Source organism: Poeciliopsis prolifica, unplaced genomic scaffold (genome assembly GCF_027474105.1).
Source record: "Poeciliopsis prolifica strain line A6 unplaced genomic scaffold, Auburn_PproV2 SCAFFOLD004, whole genome shotgun sequence".
Classification (NCBI taxonomy): domain Eukaryota; kingdom Metazoa; phylum Chordata; class Actinopteri; order Cyprinodontiformes; family Poeciliidae; genus Poeciliopsis; species Poeciliopsis prolifica.
This window is the reverse complement of record NW_026562379.1, coordinates 9,849,462-9,870,404: the sequence shown is the minus strand read 5'-3', so window position 1 is coordinate 9,870,404 and position 20,943 is coordinate 9,849,462. Positions and strand designations below refer to the sequence as shown.

General features: G+C 36.3%; 1 protein-coding gene across 2 annotated transcripts in view; it reads right to left on the bottom strand.

Annotated features, from left to right (window-relative positions):
• lsamp (limbic system associated membrane protein) overlaps positions 1–20,943 on the bottom strand; it is a 660,642-nt gene continuing 639,699 nt past the window's right edge. For both annotated transcript variants that reach the window (XM_055029076.1, XM_055029075.1), the window contains 4 exons: positions 19,355–19,486; positions 18,175–18,295; positions 9,027–9,175; positions 1–5,771 (listed from right to left, as the gene is read on the bottom strand). In XM_055029076.1, coding sequence (XP_054885051.1) covers positions 5,674–5,771; positions 9,027–9,175; positions 18,175–18,295; positions 19,355–19,486 — 500 coding nt within the window. In that variant the 3' untranslated portion in view covers positions 1–5,673. The remainder of the gene's footprint in view (positions 5,772–9,026; positions 9,176–18,174; positions 18,296–19,354; positions 19,487–20,943) is intronic.

The window sequence follows — 20,943 nt, the reverse complement described above, 5'->3', positions numbered from 1 at the left end:
GAACACTGACTTCAAACAACTTTATTTTGTTAACATTTTCTCATACAGTTTACCTTTAATACGTATCTTTTTTCTTTTTTAGAAATGGACTGGAATTATCTTATGCAATATTAAAGTAAAGCAAAACTGAAAAAAGAGAAACATTTCGGCATCATAGTCCACGGCTGAATGTTAATTTTCCCATGACTGAGTGGGGTACAGGGGAAGTACAAACAGTTTACATTTTCAAAAGGTAGGAGTTGTATGAATGAGATCTTTAAGGAACTGGTGTCTTTACAACATTCTAATGTAGAAACAAAATTTTGAATATACAGACAAGAGGAAAAAAGATGGTAGGACTTTATACTAAAGAAAAAGAGGGTTACCACAGTAACCATCAACTAACTGGTGTACTCCTCACATTTACAACTTCAGTCATTGTTAATCATCATGAATGCACACGCCACTTACAAGAGCCAGCTTACTACAGTGAAGCAGAGGGCCGAGACAATGCTTAGTAGTAAACTGGGTAGCTGTGCCTGTAGCTTTCAGCAGATATTGGGTTAGTGCTGTGTTCTTAGGCTGGCTGTTAGGATGTGTTACACATGGAAAGACAGAGCTCCTTCTCTGCTTTACACACAAGATAGAGCTTCATGGCTTTTACATGTATGGTCTGAATATTTTCAGTGCCTTGCAAAAGTAATCATGCCCATTAAAATGTTTAACATTATGTTGCATTACAACCACAAACTTTAAAAGTAGATATTTGTAGAGTTGAAAAAAATGATATAATGCTTTTAAAACATTTTTTAATCAAAAGCTACAGCTTACTGTGTTTAATTTATGTTTAGTATAAATACAACTGTTCAACAAAATAATATCTCAATATTCAGACACATTTTTAGCTCTGTTCAATCCACCATCCAAAATGGAAAGAGTAAGGCACCACTGCAAACCTATTATTACATGGCTGTCCATTTAAGCTGACAAGTCAGATAGAGAAAGCATTAATCAGGAAAGTAGTCAAGAGACCCAAGGTTACTAGAGGAGCTACAAAGATGAACAGCAAAGGAGGGAGAAGATTTCGTCAGGACAACTATTAGTTACGGACACTAAAAAAACAAAATGGCCTCAACAGAAAAGTTGCTGGAAGTAAAGTATTGTTACATGAAAGTCAGAAGAACTACAATTTGCAGGTTGTCCAAGACCCATGTGGGCACACTAAACATGGATGAAGTGTGTTCTGCTCACATGAGACCGAAAATTTAATTTTGTCACTATAATAACTAATGATGCAAACTCTTCTCCCACATAATCAAACACAACAGAGGTAGCATCCTGTTTTGGATACTATCAAACCAAATTGACTGTGCTTTGACGATTTTCCGAGAATGGGGAAAACAGTTTTACTTGAAATAACTAGTTGAGATGTATTCTTAAATGCTTACAGCTGTAATTGCAGCTAAAGAGATGTTTTTGTGTAATGTTTTTGACCGCTTTTCACCACAAGGGTAGAAGGGTAAAATATATTTTTTGTTTTTCAAAAAAGCAGGTTAAAGATTAAAATTTTAGCCACAACATATTCATTTGGATGACAAAAATGCATTTTCTGTGACGATGCTGATGTAGTAACCCAACTTCACATGCCATATGGATTATGTATAACAACAATGGCAGATTACATGTTTAATGCAGAACTTCATTAAAAGTTCTGCAGCAACTGCAAAAAGTTATACAAAAGGCTCCACTTGTTTTTTGTTGCTTGCTATTTTTTTATGTTGTGTTTACCACTAATCTTGTGTGGAGATGTATGTTTATATTGCATACTCAACATGGATTATAAACATGTCGAGTATGGAAGCACCACTTACAGGTGTGGAGAGAGTAAAAACAATGTCTAGGACTGGTCTGTATTTACGAATGGATAAAAACATTTCTGAAAACGGTGCCATCTGGACAAATCTGTGTTTTTATAAATGACAATCCAGTTTGGAATAAGTAGACATTCATGTGTATGGGGAACTGGAGAGGTGGGGAGGCTGAATACAAATTATATGCCACATTTATAAAAATTTTTTTGAAAACCATGAGTCATTTTCATTTTATTCCGAAATTCCACTTAAAATTCAAATGAAACACATTAAAGTTTATGGCTATAATATGACAACATGTGTGTAAAAGTTCAAATGGTATGAATATATTTGCAAGGCGCTGTAAGTCAGTGCTATGTAGCTGGCTTTAACCTGCATGAATGTGCTTGAGCACCCACACTGCTGAGCTTAGCCTCATGCACTTGAACAACCTGAATGGTACAAAGATAGTCTATAAATCAACTTAAAATCCATTAATCAGAGTTCCCTTAAAGGTTTTGCTATTAAGCAGAGATCATGCATACAAATGCTAAAATGAAGGCTTGAGGCAGTAAGAAGTTTTTTAATACCTTGGTTATCTGTCTTAGTCTCCTCAACTTAACTGAAAAGCCAGGAAGCAAAAAAAAAAACAAACAAAAAAAAAACAACAAAACATCCACATTTGTTCATCTGCTTCAGGTCAGTCATGCTCTGTTCTGCCCTTATTTTACATAAAAAGACAGTGAGACGGAGCAGGAGGAATCAACATTTCCCTCAGGTAAACTGACCTGCTAAGATCTATTCCACACTAACAAAACTATACTGCTGTGCTTAATGTATGCTGCAAAAAAATAAAACACACCGGGTATAAATGCATACAAAAAAAAAAAAGAACTAATGAAAAAAATGTGCAAGAAGGTGAAAGCATAAAATAAGCAGTCCTTAACACCTGCAAGAGTCAGAAATGTGATATTGGATTTGGTGTGACCAAAACAGCACTTCAAGTAAAAGCATTCTAGATTTTAAGTTCAACATCACTAACACAAACAGCTGCAACCTCAGAGGCAATCACCATGGAAACACTGAAACAAGTCTTTAAATACATGGTGAAAATGACAATAATTAAATGTTTGTTTTCAGATAAGCGAGAATTGATAGTGTTGCGCTAAGCAAAGGATTGCACAATCAATCAGCTTTACAGTAGGTCAAAGAAAATGGTAAAAAGGCAGCTAATAGTGCAGCAGGTTCAGTAAGCCACACAGCTGCACCCCTGAACTGCACTCTATAAGTGAGTAAAGTAAAACCTACAGACATTTACTCATTAGTTCTTACAGAAATAAATTCTGTGACAGCTTTGGCAAAGAACTTGGTGATTTGCTGCAGTTAAATTTAATCACTTTTTTGCTTGGCGATTGAGAGGAGTCATGTCCAGTGTTTGTTAATATTCTGTTCTCGTGCTGAAGTCCAGGCATTTGAATGAGCATTGCAAGCTAACCATAATACTACATTCTTACAAAAATGTCAACTCAAGAATAAGTACAACAACAACAACGGCACAGAACTGTCTGCTTTTAATGCATAACTTTGCCTTATTATATTCCTATCCAACGGGCTTCGATCAAGACTGTATGCCTGCCAGTTTAAAAGACCTACAAGCCTCAATAAGATGCTATCCTATAAAGAAACATCAAATTTATCTTTTTATACAGTGCACCAGCGCTAAAGTTGTTGCCTTTAAATAAATTCATCCTTTATTTCACTATCATTTTGTCTCACTAAAATATTTAGCACTGGAGTACATTCCGTGGAGGAAAATACTGTTTTAAGAAATAATTATTGATAATAAAATTAACACTCTTAGAAATTCCTGCAAAGTAAATGCAACTGAAGGTTTCCTTAAAACTCCATTCATAATCAGAGTTTATAGAAATTTCTTAATCATAATAAATGATTTCTTAGTTACTGGTACAAAAAAACAGTGGCTCAAAACCATTAAATGGTTCTATGTCTAAAGATAGATAACCCTAACCCAAAGAGTCTGGAGTTTCATGGGACAGAGTAAAGTAGCACAGTGCTGCTCCTCCACGGCCTTTTGCTGCACACTGCCAATCAGTCGACTACAGAAAGGGCACATTTACAAGACAGCGTTTTTGGAAATACTTAATATGTTGAATTTATTAGCACTTTTTCCGCAGCAGAAGACGTAGTTGCTGCTTAGATCTTTTAAACATAAGCAAATTTATCACCTTAACATGTTTTTGGTTTTTAGTACTGTGCTATAAAAATTCTTCAAAGGTAATTGCTGGAGAACTGTATCAAAGATCATCATAAACTTCAAAAGCTTCTTTCATAGCCAGCCCAGTCCATCCTTGTAATCTTTTATAAGAGATTGAGTTTTACTTATTGTACTGGGAAAATGGGATTCTACAAAGTTGTACCAACATGTGTGCCACAAGTCTCGTAGTGAAAAGAAACACTTTCCTTAACATGGTACTTTTATCCACTATGCATAAACATACTCAGTATTATTATTTATGAGATTAGGTTGCTACAATAAATTTATTTTAAGGCAGTTTATTCATCTTTATCGGAGGTGCCAATAAATGTGGATGGTATTGTACATAAGGTATTTTGGTTGAAGTGTGCTGTAAAAATGAGTGAGACAAGGATGGAAAAAAAATAGCATGAACATCATATATCATCATGAATATTTGTGTACCATGTTATAGTAAAACAAACACTCTTTGAGAAAGAGAAAAACTTAAAAGTCATTCATTGGTGTCATACGTATATATTTTTTTCTCCAAATCCCCACTGTCTAGCAGAATGATCCTAAAATACCTCAGCTAAAAGTACACACTGCAACAATGTTCTCTGAAATCCTGATGTTACAGTGGCAGAACTTGTTTTAGAGAGATACAAAATTGAACTATGTACAGTACGCATAATTATAACCTACATGGGTATATTTTTTTGTCAGTTCTTCTTTTTCTTTTTTAATAAAGGCGGGTAGTAGCAAAGCCACTGGATGAGTACGTAAAGGATGGTTTAGCTCGGAAGGAGTCACTCACTGCATCCTCCTCTCTAAGATTGCCTGCCATAGTCCAAATGTTTCTGAGTGAAGAACTGTCCTGCTAAGGCTCTGCACCTGTGTTCCAGCTGAGTCGCCTCATGTCATGGTTGAACACATTCAAGACAAAAATCTCATTTCGTCAAAACCCCCCCACCTCAAAAAACAAAAAAATCAGATACATTAGTTTTTCCCTTTCAGTTTTGCACTTCAGCTTCAAATATTTGTGTATATTTGGCAGATATTTTGCATGTTGCTTTTTAATGGGTTAAACACACAATAACATAATAGATCTTAGATGTACTCAAAAGAGCTGATTGTTGGTATCCCAGTTTATGGGATCCTTCTGCTTTTATCCCCATGAAAAATAAAGAGGGGGAAGGGGCCAGAGGAGGGGGATCCAAATCCAGACCCAAAAACAATGTGTTACAGACACAAAATAGTGCACACAAATTAAAAACAACATCACAAATCTTTGTAAGAGCACTGTTTGCTTGTTTTGTCCTTCATTCCACTGTTTTTATTTGTTGGTAAAACATCATACTCCATCATAACTCATTGCTTCTCATCTCTAAGCCATGCTCAAGAATGCTCAAGAGCACGTAAGGTTTTTGTACTGTGATGCAAACAGTCTGCGGGAGGGAGGCGGCAGCGTTGGTAATAAGGTAGCGAAAAGGATGTCATTGAGTTGAAGAGCGGGAGGACGGGAAAGTAGGGTGAGGAGGGTTGTGCGGACAGGGGGAGGGGAGTCAGCGAGAGAGCCGGATGATGGTATTAACACTTGAAGAAAAGGCAGGCGAAGGAGGCCAACAGGAGCCACAGTGATAGAGATGCACAAGCAGAACCATTGATGTCTCGACCTGTCCCAGGTCCTGCAAGAGAGGCAAAGAAGGGAGTCAGCAAGGGTTTAATGAAGCAAAAAAGATGATACTATACAAATCTGATGCTTTAGTAATATAGAAGTAATCTCCCACTGTTGATGTGACCAGGGTGTAGGAAAAAACACACTGGTTACACCGTAGTGAAAATAAGATGTCTTTCAGACATACAAACAAACATTTGACACCATATATTTCATGTTAGTTATATTTCTGATGATTTGATGGAGAGAAAGGTTTAACTACAAAAGGAATCAAAACACACTGTTTGCTGACATCTAGTGGTTCAGAGTGTCATTGACGGATCCATTGAACAATTGCGCTTTTTGACTGGGCTTCTAAAATTTAATGTTCAATGGTATGAATCATATTTCTAAAAACTATTGATAGGAGAAGCCTTGTTATCATAACTTTTCTTTTACTGATAAAAGAAATGAGACATCGTCCATTCAGTATTTGTTACTCAAAGTTCCTCCACCCTAAGTGAGTACTGTAATTTAATTACAAATTTAAAGTTAAACTTGATTAACTTAAACAGCTCAAGCACCAACAAAAGAATAAAAAAAAAAGCAAACAAATAATCTGAGTTTAGAGAGCTATGGGCAAATTAGATGTCAGGTAAAAACACAAATAAAGAAATTTTTAGATTCAAAATTTAATTGGCAGTAAGACTTTATAGCATAAAGGAGATGTACACTAGTACAACAATTATTACAGTCTACACCTAAAAGAAAAAAGACCTGATGAAAATGTACATGCATGTAAAGATTATACAATCATCAATGTGCAAATGCTAATTATGTAAGCTATTCATCAGTTGTAATGACGATGCCAAGAAAAAAAAAACAAAAGGTGCACTAACAGAAATAATTTGAGTTGGTCATGTTGATAATAAAGACATAACAGTTCTGCAGATAAGTTCTGCACAACAAATGGCATTTATTCCTGTTTTGTTTTTCTTGATTTGAACAGACCTTTTGGAGTTTCCTGTAGCATTTTACATTTCAGCATGTTGAGCTTTCAATGACTTTACAAAAACAGAATCACATGAAACAAATTACATTACTTTACACTCAGCCTGCAGCAAGCTTAAGCTTCGGTCAAACATCATTAGGCAGCACTGCTGCAGATGCTTTGCTCTGGAAGCTGGTGAACCTGATATAACTCTGGCTCTGCTCTACATCTCATGTTTTATTGTTTCACAGCTTTGGAAAGAGCAACATTATTTCATAAAGGGATTAGGACATGCTTTTTTATGCTGATATTTGTGATTGAATGTCAGTGTGCCATCTGCAGTGTTTTTCAGAAGTCAACATTTCCCCTTGTTATTATCTTACAACAAATGCTACATTTTCAAAATTACAAAAAGCAATCTGAGATGGGTGGCATACATTGGCATTTAGGCTTGATAACAAGGCTAATGCCCTTAACTTGTAAAATCTAATATTTCAAAAGATTGAAAGACTATGCCACTTAAAAACATGTAATGCCACAGATGTTCCTCTAAACAGGTTGGTCAATAAGAACAGGTTATCTCTCATTTGCAGAAAAGCAGGTGTAAGGATAAAATATAACTTTATGAAGAGATTCACAGCTCAAGTGGGAACATTTTTGACTGGACTGGTGTCCAGTTGACTCTCCTGTCAACGCCTCCTGCACTCCACAAATCTGCCGTTTATGGAACAGTGCCAAGAATTTAGCCATTGTTGACAAAAACCTCATTAGCAGTTTGTCATAAGTCATGTAGGGATCACAGCAAACATATGGAGCTTTTGGCCAGCCAGTTAATTTCATTATGTTGCCTTATCCTTTGTGAGTTTCCTAGTTTATTCTTTTGTTCTGTTCCTTGTACATTTGAATTTATTTTTCTCCCTTTTCCGTTTGAAGATATTTTCTGAGTCTTAGTTGAGCTCCGATTTTGTTAATTACTCTCTCTCCCCCAGTTTCCCTGCTCCCTCTCTGCCACAGCTTTATATATCACCTGATAAGTCCATCTAATTCCTTTGTCATTTTCCACCTCTCCCTCTTTATTTGAGCTCCTGGCTTTTTCTCGTCTCTGTGCTGGATTTTTTGTTCCTCTGCACATCACTCCATGCTCCATCTTGTGCTAACCTTGTTTCAAAACTTACAAGATTTCTTTTTCTATTAAACCTTCCACAGACCTTTTTCAAATGGCTCTCTGCGTACCAGCCCTGCTTCAATCATACAAAAGATGACAGTATTGTAATATTGTCTGTAAAAGGCAACAATTTATGATACAATCCCGGCAGTATTGGTAGCCAGTGAAGGGAAGGTTTAATCATTAATCATTTGTTTTCTTCTCGGCTGTTTTGATCTCCAAAAGCTGATTGGAAAGTTTTTTTGCTAACAAAAATATGGAAAATGGGAAATAAAATATTTCTAGAAGCAGCTCATGTAATCAGACCATTGACAAAGAGAGAAGGTTAAACTAATTGTTATTCACAGCAGATATACAGTTTCAGATCACTTTTGCTTGAGTTTTTTTTTTTTTTACTTGGTTCAAATGCACAGGGACAGCTTCTGGTCAAACTAAACAAATGAGCAGACATACCTCAAACCAGCATAACATGATGATTTTTTATCTCTTTTTTAGCAACAGGATCTGTCCATCTTCAACTTACAAAACTGACTTTTCCATCAGACACGGTTTCACTATTTTAAAACTTAGTTACAACTGAATACAGGGATAAAGAAAAAAATTCTCTTTGAAAAAGTCTGGACCTCAGTTTTTAATCTCTCTATTGATCCCATCAGTAGTTCCTTCCACTATTAACTTACCCTACTGCTACACCTGGTAAGGACCAGATTATTTTTGAGAACTTATAATGATGTCCTTACCTCTGGTTATGAAGACTCATGGAAACTTGAGTTTGTGAACTGTGGTGAACTTTAAATCTTTTACTTTCAAATGTCAACTTTGACTGTCTTCAATGCAGAGATATAGCGGACCTATATGCCAAATGAGAAAAACTAATATGCGGAGAGGCTTTAAGTCTCTGCTTGGCTTCCAGATGTCGACTGGTAAAGCTTGTAGCAAAGCTGAAAAAATCTGCAGTGAGAAAACTCTGTGCTCATATTTAATGATTAAGAGGGAAATAAGATGAATTGAATTAGTACTTTAAAGTCAATATGTTTCATAAGTTTTAAAGTTATAGAGGCAGTGTACCTCTAAAGAACCAATCTCATTTGGATAAACTTCTGCTTTATATAATATAAGGCCATACTCACTATAGAGGAAAACGCTGGCAGTCTGAGCACCCAGACGGTTTGAGGCCACACAGGTGTAGTTCCCATAATCTTCTTCAGTGACATTGGCAATCATGAGGATAGTGTTACCACCAAGAATCTGGATATTGATGCCTTGAGTATTAGACAGCCTGAAAAAGAGACAAACAGAAAGAGGATGAACAATTTCAGGTGGAGAGTTATCTGCCAAATCAAAAGCATGAGAGTTAGATAAAAATGTAGATAAATACAACACATTAATTTGATGCAAGCAAACAACATCAAATTTCAATGTTGTGCATAGCAACTCTGTGTAGCTCCTGCTGGTATGGGAGGGGCCAGGCAGGGTTAGACATTTTGAACTTTTTTTCATTAAGAGATTGATACAATGCAGCAAACTTGACTTTTGTGAGGGACTGCAGCACATTTCTCAGATTTATTTTTCTTTTGCCATATAAAAATGACAAAACTGCTGTTTTAAAGCTTGAGTTATGTGCCATCAGATGTCCTTGAGAATGAAACATTCCTTCTATTCCAGTTATTTGCTAAAAAATTCCCACAACACAGTTTTGCAGCCCTGTGTGACAAGGGCACTATTCATACTTCTTTAGCATTTTCACACTTTGTGCCATAACAACCATAAACTTCACTGTTTTTATGATTTTATTTTGAACACATGCTTTTCACTTACACTTTTGCATGATAGCTAAACAAGTTTTGTTTTGGTTTTGATGCCTTCACAGAACAGCTGGATTTATACTTGTAAGACATGTCCGCTATTTGGGTGACTTATGAAGGCAATTATTCATATAAGCAAACCAAACTCTTCAAAAATGGCTATTTTTAAATATGATTTTATTTTGACAAAATGTGAACATTAAAACCCTATACGAATGACTTTGTCAGACATATGTCTACTTTGAGTCCAGTTTGCAGCAAATTAAAAACTCAACATGCCTCTGAAAATATGCTTCAGTAAAAGTGTACAACTCACTGAAAACCATTCCCTTAATGATCATACTCAAACAAAAGTATTTTTATGAAAAGATGCATATGATACATTCTGCTTGTCCTCGAAGCCTTTCACATCTTGAACGAGGTGAAGTTCATTTCAGGCGCCTCAACTTAATCCTGCTTAAGCCTGTGTAATTGGTAATCTGAATTTGAGCAGGAGAGCGAGACGTTTGTGCTGACGCATGCTGGGCTGATAGAAAGTATTAACATAAAAAGGGAAACTCACATCATAGCACAGCATAATTCGGCACACGGGAGCAGGGGAACTTGATAAAGTGCTGAAGCCCTTACCATGGGGACACCTTGGGAACGGAGGCGGCGAGCGCATTTGTGTTTGAAAGTCAAAGAGAGAGCACGAAGAGAGGCCAAGTGCTCCAGCAGTGCCCCGCGCTTCATCTAAAAGCAAACCTCTCGGCTGCAAAGATAAGGCCAGAAGCAGCAGCAGCAGATATATTCTCCGGTGCTTTTTCATGAGAAGTGACTGCACTATTAAAAAGGCCTTTCTGCCCACCGAGAAAACCAGATAATACGCAGAGCTGCAGGGAGCCGAGAGCAAACAGCTGCTTTCACAAAAGATTACAATTGATGATAGTGATGCAGCAGCGAGGGGGTAAACTGACCTAAAGAGGATGAAAGAACTTTCTTTTGTTGTCAGAGTGTAAGTCTTTTGTTCTAATTAGTGATCCAAAGGTTATTTATTTAAGAGCAGAAAGCCGAGTGCTTTATCTTCAGTTCAGCTTTCAACAAGCTCAGTGTTACTTCCTTTGGTGCACTTTTCTAATCTACAATCTTCACTTTTACTCAGCAAGGATTTAAAATGTATCCTAATATATATTCCTATATTCTTAATATAGAACAAGATTGGAACTTTTCATCAAAAACGTTGCCAGAAACGGTGCTGTTTTGTTTATTTGCCAGAGCAGTGCTTTTAAGACATTGATATCTTTCGCCACAGGAAGAGGGCAGCAGAGCTCTGCTTGATGTCTTTCAGTTTTTTTACGCCTGTCTCACGTAGCTGCAGTGCAACATTAAACTTCAGACCAAAATGATTTGACCTCTCAATTTAGCGGACAGCACGCAGCGTGAGTGCCGGACTGCGGTCCTGGGCTGGTGCAGATAAAACACTAGAGCAAATCATCAGATGGACAGATTTGATTGTGCAATGTGCAGGAACATTGAAAGTAGGTTACCACTGCCAGGGAATGTGACAGGGCTGTTATGACTCAAGGCTGATGATAAATGTAATCAAGTGGAGAGTCCTGCTGAGAGTCAACCCGGGGACGATTGAAAATGGTCCATGGGTAGTGACAGTTGTCTATCGGCTGACAAAAAAACAAATGTATCTGTCTGTCACATTAGCTGACAGCTCTATTTGAAAATTCTTCCAAGTCAGAAGTTTAGTGTCTTACAAAAAAATAGCTGCAACCTTTTCACATCAGAATTGTTTTCATAAATAAGAATAAAAAAAAAATATTGCATGTATGGAGCAATTTTCCTGATTCCCCTAAAATAAAAAAATAAAAAATGCAAAATGCAAAACAAAAAGCAGATGAAGGTTTATTCTGCAATGTTTGCCAGGCACATCAAACATGTGGAAACAAGATGCTCTGGTCAGTGGAGACCATGAGTATGCCTAAACACAAAATGATTTGTGTGGTGGAAAACTAACACTGTACATCAGCCTGAAGAACACAATTCCCTGCATGAAACACAACACTGGCAGCATCATGGTGAAGGGAAACTTTTTTCTAGCAAGAAAAGTAAAGCTATTCATAGCTGATAAGAAAATAGAAGAATCTAAATGTAGAATAATTGTAGAAGAAGACACTTTACATTAGGTGGCACGATGTATGGCTCGGAGAAATTACAGACATTTGATTATTGGGTAACAAAAGTTAAAATTTTTTTTTGGTTGAGGCATTTCATATTTGGACAATTGTTTCTGTGGTTGATAGAAATGTCCTAGTTTGTAGATGTGGATAGACTGTGAAGATGGGCACCAAAAGTGTTTTTCCTGTAATTGCAGCAAAATTAAATGCATGCTGGACTTGTCGGATTTTTATCTGTAAAAATTTTGCAATCCTTGCATCTTTTGTCTTCCACTTGTGGTGATTCAGAGAAAATCCCAATAAAACACAGATTATTTTGCTTTAAGATAATAAAATGTGAAAGTGGTGTAAGTACATAGGCACGTTTCTATGTTAATGGAGAGATTTTGCCAAAAATTAATTGAAAATTCCCTCATATTTATGACAGTTTGCTCTGGACCTTATCACATTATTAAATCATCATTATGGCATCAAGTATCTATGAGTTATTACCCACAACCTGCTGATTTAAGATGATGCTCAGCCCTCTGAGGTAAACCAATTATTTATGTGCTGTGGGCTCTCAGATTGTTGCGCTGTGGGAGATGCTGTGAAGTCATGATTCATTTCTGTTTTAGTGCACGAGCTGGGCTTTATCGCCTGAGGGGGTCCACGAATTCGTGTGAGACAGACTGAAGGTGGGGATGCACACAGACACAGCTGAGTTAAGCCTCTATGCTCAGTGCTCTGCACACCAGTATTTGCTCACATGCTTGTGCCAAGTCGCTTGTTCCAAATCTAGAGAGTTTGCTTCACCAGCTTTAAAAACTTCCAATTATGTCATAACACTGCAAAAAAAAATTGCATATTTTGGTTTTGCATAAATTATATGGCGAGGCCACAATGGAAATTTTTCATTCTGTGCGTACATTTTGTTGTTGAATTAGAAACAAAAAGCTGTTTTAAAGTACAAGAACTGAAGAGAAACTGCAATTACAAGAAAACCATGCAAATATATTCTGGCATGACAGCTGTATTGGTGCGTACCTGGTCTAAATACCATATTGGGGTATAAACGATCTGCTACTTTTGGTGACATCTGGTATGACTTTTAGAACGTGGTCTTCAGGAATAAATATGATTTCTAATCTATGCAGGGGGTAGACATTTTGTTGAAACTCTGGAATATTTCTGAGTTTCTGGAAGTATTAGAAAGAAAAAGATGCAGAAAAAAGCTTTTTATAAAAATCTGTATTTCTAGAACTGTAATTAACAACAGAGGTGACAATAAAAACCTTTACAAGAACAAAATCTTTTATTTAGCTATGATTAAAGTGATTTTATTTTATTTTTTTACTTGTAAGGGCACAATTACATAGCAAATGTTTTGATTTTTTGAATGAAATGTGATAACCCTGTGTTAAAAGCTTATTCAGTTTATAAACTCACCCACACAAGATCTAATAGAGTTGAAGTACAAGACTGGGAACCTTTTATTTTTTGTTTCCAATAAAATATATTTGTCAAAACTAAAACACTATCTAAGAGAAAAGCACACAAATGTCTTTTGTGCTACAGTTCCAAGTCAAAGTGGCAGACCAAAATAGGAAAATGATGAAAAAGCTAATGTTTCATTTAATGTGTCACAAAAATTAAAACAGTGATGAAGTTGGATTGGTAATTTTTGTAATTGTGTGTTCTCTAATAATGTGGTTGTTCAATTATCTCTGCCTTCTTTTGTGGGAAAGACAATTTCAACTCTGGTGAAGTGAAAACATTCGACCAAACATTGACATTCTATCTCAGAATTATTTGATTATTAAAAACAAAATAAGTTATGGACAGGAGGTGAAAAGGAAAGCTTTAAATAAAGTGAACAAAACCGCTTTGAAATATCATACCTTAATATTCCATGTGATAGTGCCATTTTATACTACATTAACTACATTATTTTCAGTTGGTATAAGTTGACACATTCAATTGACTTTTAAACCAACTTTTAAAGCAACTTTGCAGTAAAAGTGTCATTGTTTACAGAACCACAATTCATGACTACAGTTATAAACATTAATAAGTGTTCATGTTCATAACTGGTGTTATGTCATATTTATGACAGTGGCATGTCAGTCTTATGAACACCCCTTCAAATTAAATGTTACCAAATGCAGGATATGTCAAAAAAAAAAAAATGACTGTGATTTAACATCAGCTCTTCCTGACACTCTGCCGTGCGGAAGTCATTACAACACTGCTCCTCTGTTAATACATTAGCAATATTTTTACCAGCATTTCTTTGAGAAGTATCTTATGTAATGAGCTCACCATATGTAAAGTTCTACCAGGCGTTTGCTGAAAGCTGCTGGTGCTCTATGAAGCAAAAGCTTAGAAACTTGTAAGCTGCAGCTCTGAGGAGGAGCTTCATCCTCGAAGGCAGCGCTTGGTCCCACCAATTATTTTGCCCAGATGAATTAGTGCCAGGGGATATTAAAAAATTTCTCAAACATGCATGAAAGGATAACAGCAACAGTTCATTCAGGTTTCTGATGAAGACATAACATCTGATGAATAAATAACAGATTAAACACTGCCTGTTTAATCTGGAGGCAAAACTTTCACAATGTTCAATGTTTTTGAGATAAACTTGTATATTGCAAATGTGTTCTGTGGTATTGTATAGGTGATTTTAGCAGCAGTTGTTAAGTTTAAGTGATTATTGACCAGCAGTATAAAATGTTTGAAAATATTTTTTTTTCACTGTCAAATGCTTTATTCTCAGAAAGTCAAATAGAAAGAGCTAGAAAGAGCATCTTTCCAATATAAAAGTTGGATGTGCCTTAGTAAAAGTGTCTGTGTACGGTCAGTTTTAACATCCCTTTAATGCTGTCATGGCTGCAATTTAGATGATCCAGCATGGTTGTGTTAAATCTGAGTTTGGATTGGATAGGAGTTGGCATCAAAATGTCCACAGTAGTATATCTTTATAGGAAATCAAATGCTGTAATGAAAAGTGTCAACTTTTAAATATATCACTTTTAACTTCAGCAAAAATTTGACAGCATCATTAAATGGCAATTGAAATGCCAATTTTACCGATGACCTTTGTGTTCGTGAAGTTAAACCAATGAACCGTGCAAGCTCATGAGCAAGACATCACCTTTAGAATCAGGTAAAGAAGACAGAATATGCTACAGAGCATTAACTTTGGTTCTTGCAGAAGACGTATAAAATTAGGAAGCCAACCATGGCTAAATTGCAGTTTTATGGTGCATTAGGATCATCATCCAAGGAGAAAGAGGAATAACACTTTCCACTGGCAGAGAGGGAGCTGAGTTGCCATGAAGAGGCACAGAGCCAAAATCCTCCAGGGGATAAAACCACTGAGATAGATGAAGGTTGCAAACAACAGATAATGCAAAAATATTTCAGCAACCATAAATCTTTCCTTTCAAGCTCAGACGTGATAGGCCTATTACTTTGGAGACCAAGTCTCTGATAACACTTGTGACTGCTCTAATATTTCCTTGCTATCTTCGGTAAACTTTTCCTGCTGCAGCAGGGGTATGAGAGAAATTACACATCATTGATTTCTTTTTTTTATTATTATTATCCACAGAGGCCAAAGCTTTCCTAGCACAAGGAGGCAAGAGGTGAGTTTACCACAAATGAGCAAAATGTCTCAGGTTGTTGAGAGTCAAGTGCTGAATTGAAACAAGTTGAATGTCATTACCTTTGAACATCTTGTCATTTTGATTCTATTCCAGTATTTTTAGACACATGCATGAGACTTGAATTGATGGCTTTCTAATGGACATCTGGCTGGTAACACAATTTGGAATATGGCACGGAACGCGAGCAGCTTGATTTGTGTTTTCATTGATTTATGAAGGAAGGGATTTTTAGTAGTACTTCATGAAACAATTGGTTACAACAAGACGGATGATCTGTCCTTTGTCTCTTCAATAAAGAATGTCAAAAAAATCCACTCCTTCCCAAGTAATAGCCTTCAATTAAGAGACTAACAGTCAAGAGAGAGCTGAAGTGGGTGATTAGTCATTATTGAACTACAATGATGATTTCATCCTACATTACAATGGGGCCACTACGGTTCTATTGTCTATTAAGACTTGAGAAAGAGAAGGAAAAGATCCAATTATAAGCAATGGACAAAAAGACACAAAAAATGTGTGGAGCTGGCAGTAAAGTGATTAAGTTTCTGCTATATTTGGAAACTAAAGATAAATCAACACAGGACAATATGCAAGAAAAGCAACTGAAACTCAAAAAAACAGTGAAAGAACACTGCAACATAGGAGGCACTATTTAAGAAGGTACTATGTATTGTACAAGTAAATAACTTACAGTTAATGATAAATAAATGTAGATATGTATGCTAAACAATTCTGCCTGTGAATAGTTACATATTTTTTTCTCTCTAACTCTAGGGAAGTCAGTTTAGGTCACCATGTCCAGTCTTGGAGAGCTACTGACCTGCAACATTCATCTGCATCCCTGCTTCAACACATCAGGATTGTCTCCTTAGCATGTCATTCAGCTCTGCAGTGGTCCAGTAACATTTGATTAAATTGATTCAGATATAGTGACATTTGGATGCGTCTATATTTTTGTAAATTGACAAAAATATATCAACAAAAATGTATGCCCACAGTAGTTGTAGCGCCGCAGAAAATCATGTAGGAGATATGACACAAAAAACACTGAATTATATCATATTTGTTATTTGTGAGTGTCGGGTGCATGTTAGATAGAGAGAGATAGAGCGTCATTTTCATCATTTAAAAAAAAGCTACATTCCACATGGCCACATGGAAACATAAAGCCAGCATTTTGAAATTTATTCACTGGAAACTGATTTGAAAAATTTCTCATCTCCCAAGACGCTCAATCCGTCTAGATCTACAGCCTAGACTTTGCAGACAGATCTAAAACCATCCCTGTTTGGACGGACCTAAAAGAAGCAGGACTGTTAGCTCCAAAAGACTGAAGTCGGGAACCTCTTGTTCAGGTCACTTCTATGTTGTTTCTGCAAAAAGCCATCACATATCTGTCACAAACAGTAGTTTTCAAGACATAACATCCTTAAGGCAAATTGAGCCTATAAAGGAGCACACACTTCAAATAGAATGGATGTAAAGGGCTTAAATGTGTTAAGACAAGACATTACTGGACCTTAGCTGTGTACAGAATTGATGGATGAATACTTTATTTATATAATGGTTTGCAAAAGCATACCACTTGAATTTTTCTGTATTTTGTCACATTACAACCACAAACATAAATATGTCTCTTTGGAATTTTTATGTGAAAAACCAACACAAAGTGGTATGCAATTGTGAAGTGGGAAAAAAGATTATACATGATACAAAACATCTTTTACAAATAAAAGAGTGAAAACTGTGGTGTGCAAAAGTAAACAGTTCCCCTCAGTCAATACTTTGTGGAGTCACTTTTTGCTGCAGTTACAGTTGCAAGTCTTTTAGGATTTGTCTATCCCAGATTTGCACATTCAGTGACTGAAAATTACCCATTCTTCTTTGTAAAACAGCTCAAGATCAGTCAGATTAAATGGAACACATTCGTGAACAGCAATTTTTTGATCTTGCCACAGATTCCCAATGGAGTCTAAGTCTGGACTTTCACTGTGTCTGTCTAACAGACAGATATGTTTTGTTTAAAACTACTCCATTGTAGCTCTGGCTTTTTGTTTGGGGTGGTTGTTCAGCTGTTGGAGTCTTCTGTAGAAGGTAGAGTCAGGAACTGAAACTGTCACTGTTCCTACACTCTTTCCTGGTGCAGTTTCAGAATGGCTCCATGAATGGTATTCCATATCCAACAGCAGAACCACCAGCCTGGTGAACAGCTTTCTGCCAGAAGATGTCAACATGCTAAACAGCTGTAAACATTATGTCCTTTATATTTTTATATTATATTTCTTTATTGAATTTTTTGTGTTTTGTTTTATGCATTTAACAAATTTTCATATAAATCTGTTTTTAGAATGTAATAATATTAAAATATACATTTGTTTGTTTCCAATGCAATTTGGTTTTGAAAAAAATACTGTCAATTTATTGTCAATATTTCTGACTATCTTGAACTTAATGTCAAAGTACAAGATAGACACACAAGCACAAAACACAAAGGGTTTATGAGGACAATTTGATCTTCTGTCATTTCAAATTCCACAGTCTATCGCATCCCTGTAATATTTTCTTAGGCATAATTAGGAACATGCAGTTCCATATGGGTGGCTGTCTGAGATTCTGCTGATGAAAATGAAGGGGAAAAAATAGATGTGAGGTAAGTTGTACCTTTTGTCATCTCTGTACCATTCAAATTCTGGTGTGGGCACGGCGGCAGCCTCACACTGCAGGGTTCCCAGGCGGCCCACCGGAGGCTCTGAGCTCTGGGTTTTCCTTATTGATGGAGGATCTGAAAATTCACAGATCAAGAAACCACATTGGAAGATCAACTTTTCCACATATGATTTCACTTGCCTGTTGTATTTCATTTTATCTGAAAGAAAAAAATTACCACAATTAAAATTATTTTTTAAAGTTTTTCTTAAAACTTTAGGTTTTAACATGCTATTTTGGAATAGCATATTACTCCTAATAAGCTAGCCTACTGAATATTAACCAACATCAAAGGCATTTCATTAAGAACTCAGTGATGGAGTCAGAGACTGCTTTCTTATATATAGAAAAAGCCTTTTAGCTCATTTCCATCATAAAAAGTGGATACAAGATCAGGTGCACTTTATGAGATTCTTTTAGCAGACCTTTCTTTAAAGCTCATATCAAGTTTTAATCCATCAGTACCACACATCAGCTACAGCAAAGTAGATTGTTAAGGTTTTGATATAAAAAAAACTGAACCTTTAACCAAACCTTCCATTTTAACAGGTATATTAGTATTCATTGCACACATATCTTTACAAACAATTGCCAGCAAAGCTTTCCAAATGGATTTATGCCCATCTTCCATATAAGATTAAATTCTAAAAGAAAGCTTAGTATACACTGAAATGTTCCCTTATCTGGCACTCAGACCTGGTGTGAGTACGATTTGGGCAAACAGCCACATATGATTTGTTCAGATCAAAGAGAATTTTTGAATACCTTGAGGAGTAATTAGTTTAGTGACACCTCATGAGCTGTCTATCAAATCCCAAAGAGCTAGAATCTGTAATAATATGGACCACTGAAAGGAGGTTATTATCCTCTTTTTGAAATTCTAAGTGTCTTTAAATGATGAAGTGGTGGGTGAGACCTGCCATAGAAGTAATAGCGGCAATCAGTGCAAGGCATCTCTTCTTTTTTTCCACCTGGTTTCATTTTAGGAATGACATGGGAGAGCTCCAGAACTTTGAAGACATCTCTAGTTCTTGCTTAGCTTTACTTTGCATTCATTATAAAATTCAACAATAAATGTGGACAAAAAATATTCATTCAGAAACCTTTCAACGTGCAGCAGCATCTTCCTACTTACAGTTGACAACAACATTGACATATTTGACATCAGGTGTGGCGACATCGTTGCTGGCTTTGCATTCATAACGACCTGCTTGGTTTCTCATGATGCCTATAATGTCCAGGTACTCCTCTCCATCCAGTGGCTCGGCTGTGGAAAGATGGAATCGATGAGTGGCAGAACAAGACAAGGAGGAAACTTCAGAATTAAACAAAGTAAAAGAATAAACAACTAAATAGGCAGTACTACCTTTGAAAGATATGTTTAAGACTCGTGTAAGGATGTGTTTTTGACTGAACTACAGAACAAGAGCAAATATGCAAAAGAATGACCTGCATGACCTGCATGACAAAACAATACTTGTAAAATAAATGTCAAACCAGGATTTGTAAATGTTCTTCAGATTTTGCTTAACAACAATATATCTTTCTCCATAATAAAAAATCCTTCATTGTTTTGAGATGTTAAGATGAGAAGTTGTAGTGGAAAAACACATTCTGAAAAAAAAGAAAAAAAATCAACCAACCAATCAAACAATATTTATAGAGCACAACCAAGTAACCTAAAACCATTCAAAGTGTTGTCATCCAGATGCTAAGAAGACAGCAAGAACATAGAAAGCTCAGTTTCCTCAGGTTTCAGAGTCTATACGAACGTCCAGAAACAACTGGAGTTCTGAACACAAACTTATTTTGCCAACATGTTGGTGTTAAGCTCCACAGGGAGGCCTCAGCAAGGAGCCCATTAATCAGATAAGCAGCCAAGAGGTTCAAGAGTAGAGGAGCTGCAAAGATCATTAGCTTAGGTGGGTAAAATTTGTTGACAGGATAACTTTTATCCACTTCACAAACCAGTGGAAAACTAACAGAGCAAATGAACAAACATCCCCAACTGGTAGCATGATGGCATGGTAATGTTTTTCTTTAGCAAGGACAGAAAAGCTCGTCAGTGTTCATGAGAAGATGGATGCGACTGAATACAAGTGTGAAAAGTGTGAGACAATGAATTGCATAGAACCAGAGATTTAGATAGGTTAGAATGGTCCAGGTCCAGTGAAAGTCCAGACAAACAGAATATAATCAGTTGCAATACTTGAAAAGTATTTTAAGCAGATCTTAATCCAATTTAACTGAGCTGGAGCAAAAACTGAAGTCTTAAAATCTGCAAATATAGTACAGACACAACAGCAGGTCTGTGACTGTGAGTTCAGGAAGAGGTGATTCTTTCAAGATATAAAAAAAAATGATAAAAAAAGCTCGAGTTCTATACACACTTTTCCAAACTTCTTAATCATGCCGAGTAATATTGAAGAATCCCTTTATGTTCTTAAAATGACAAAATGTGAAATTGTTCAATGAGCATGAATACTTTTGATAGCATCTATAAGACGGAAATTTGGATGGTTTAAAACACAGTAAAATCAAGTTTTTCAATGACTTCAGTAAAAAGTGATAATTTCACAGTTTGTGGAGAGATCAGATAGGATGGTGTCAGCATGAGGATGTCAAATTGTTTTGTGCACATGATGGAGGACACCACTCTTGAACAATGACAAAGTCGACTCTCTTTGTTGTCTTGATACTCATGACACACACATCAAGCCACTA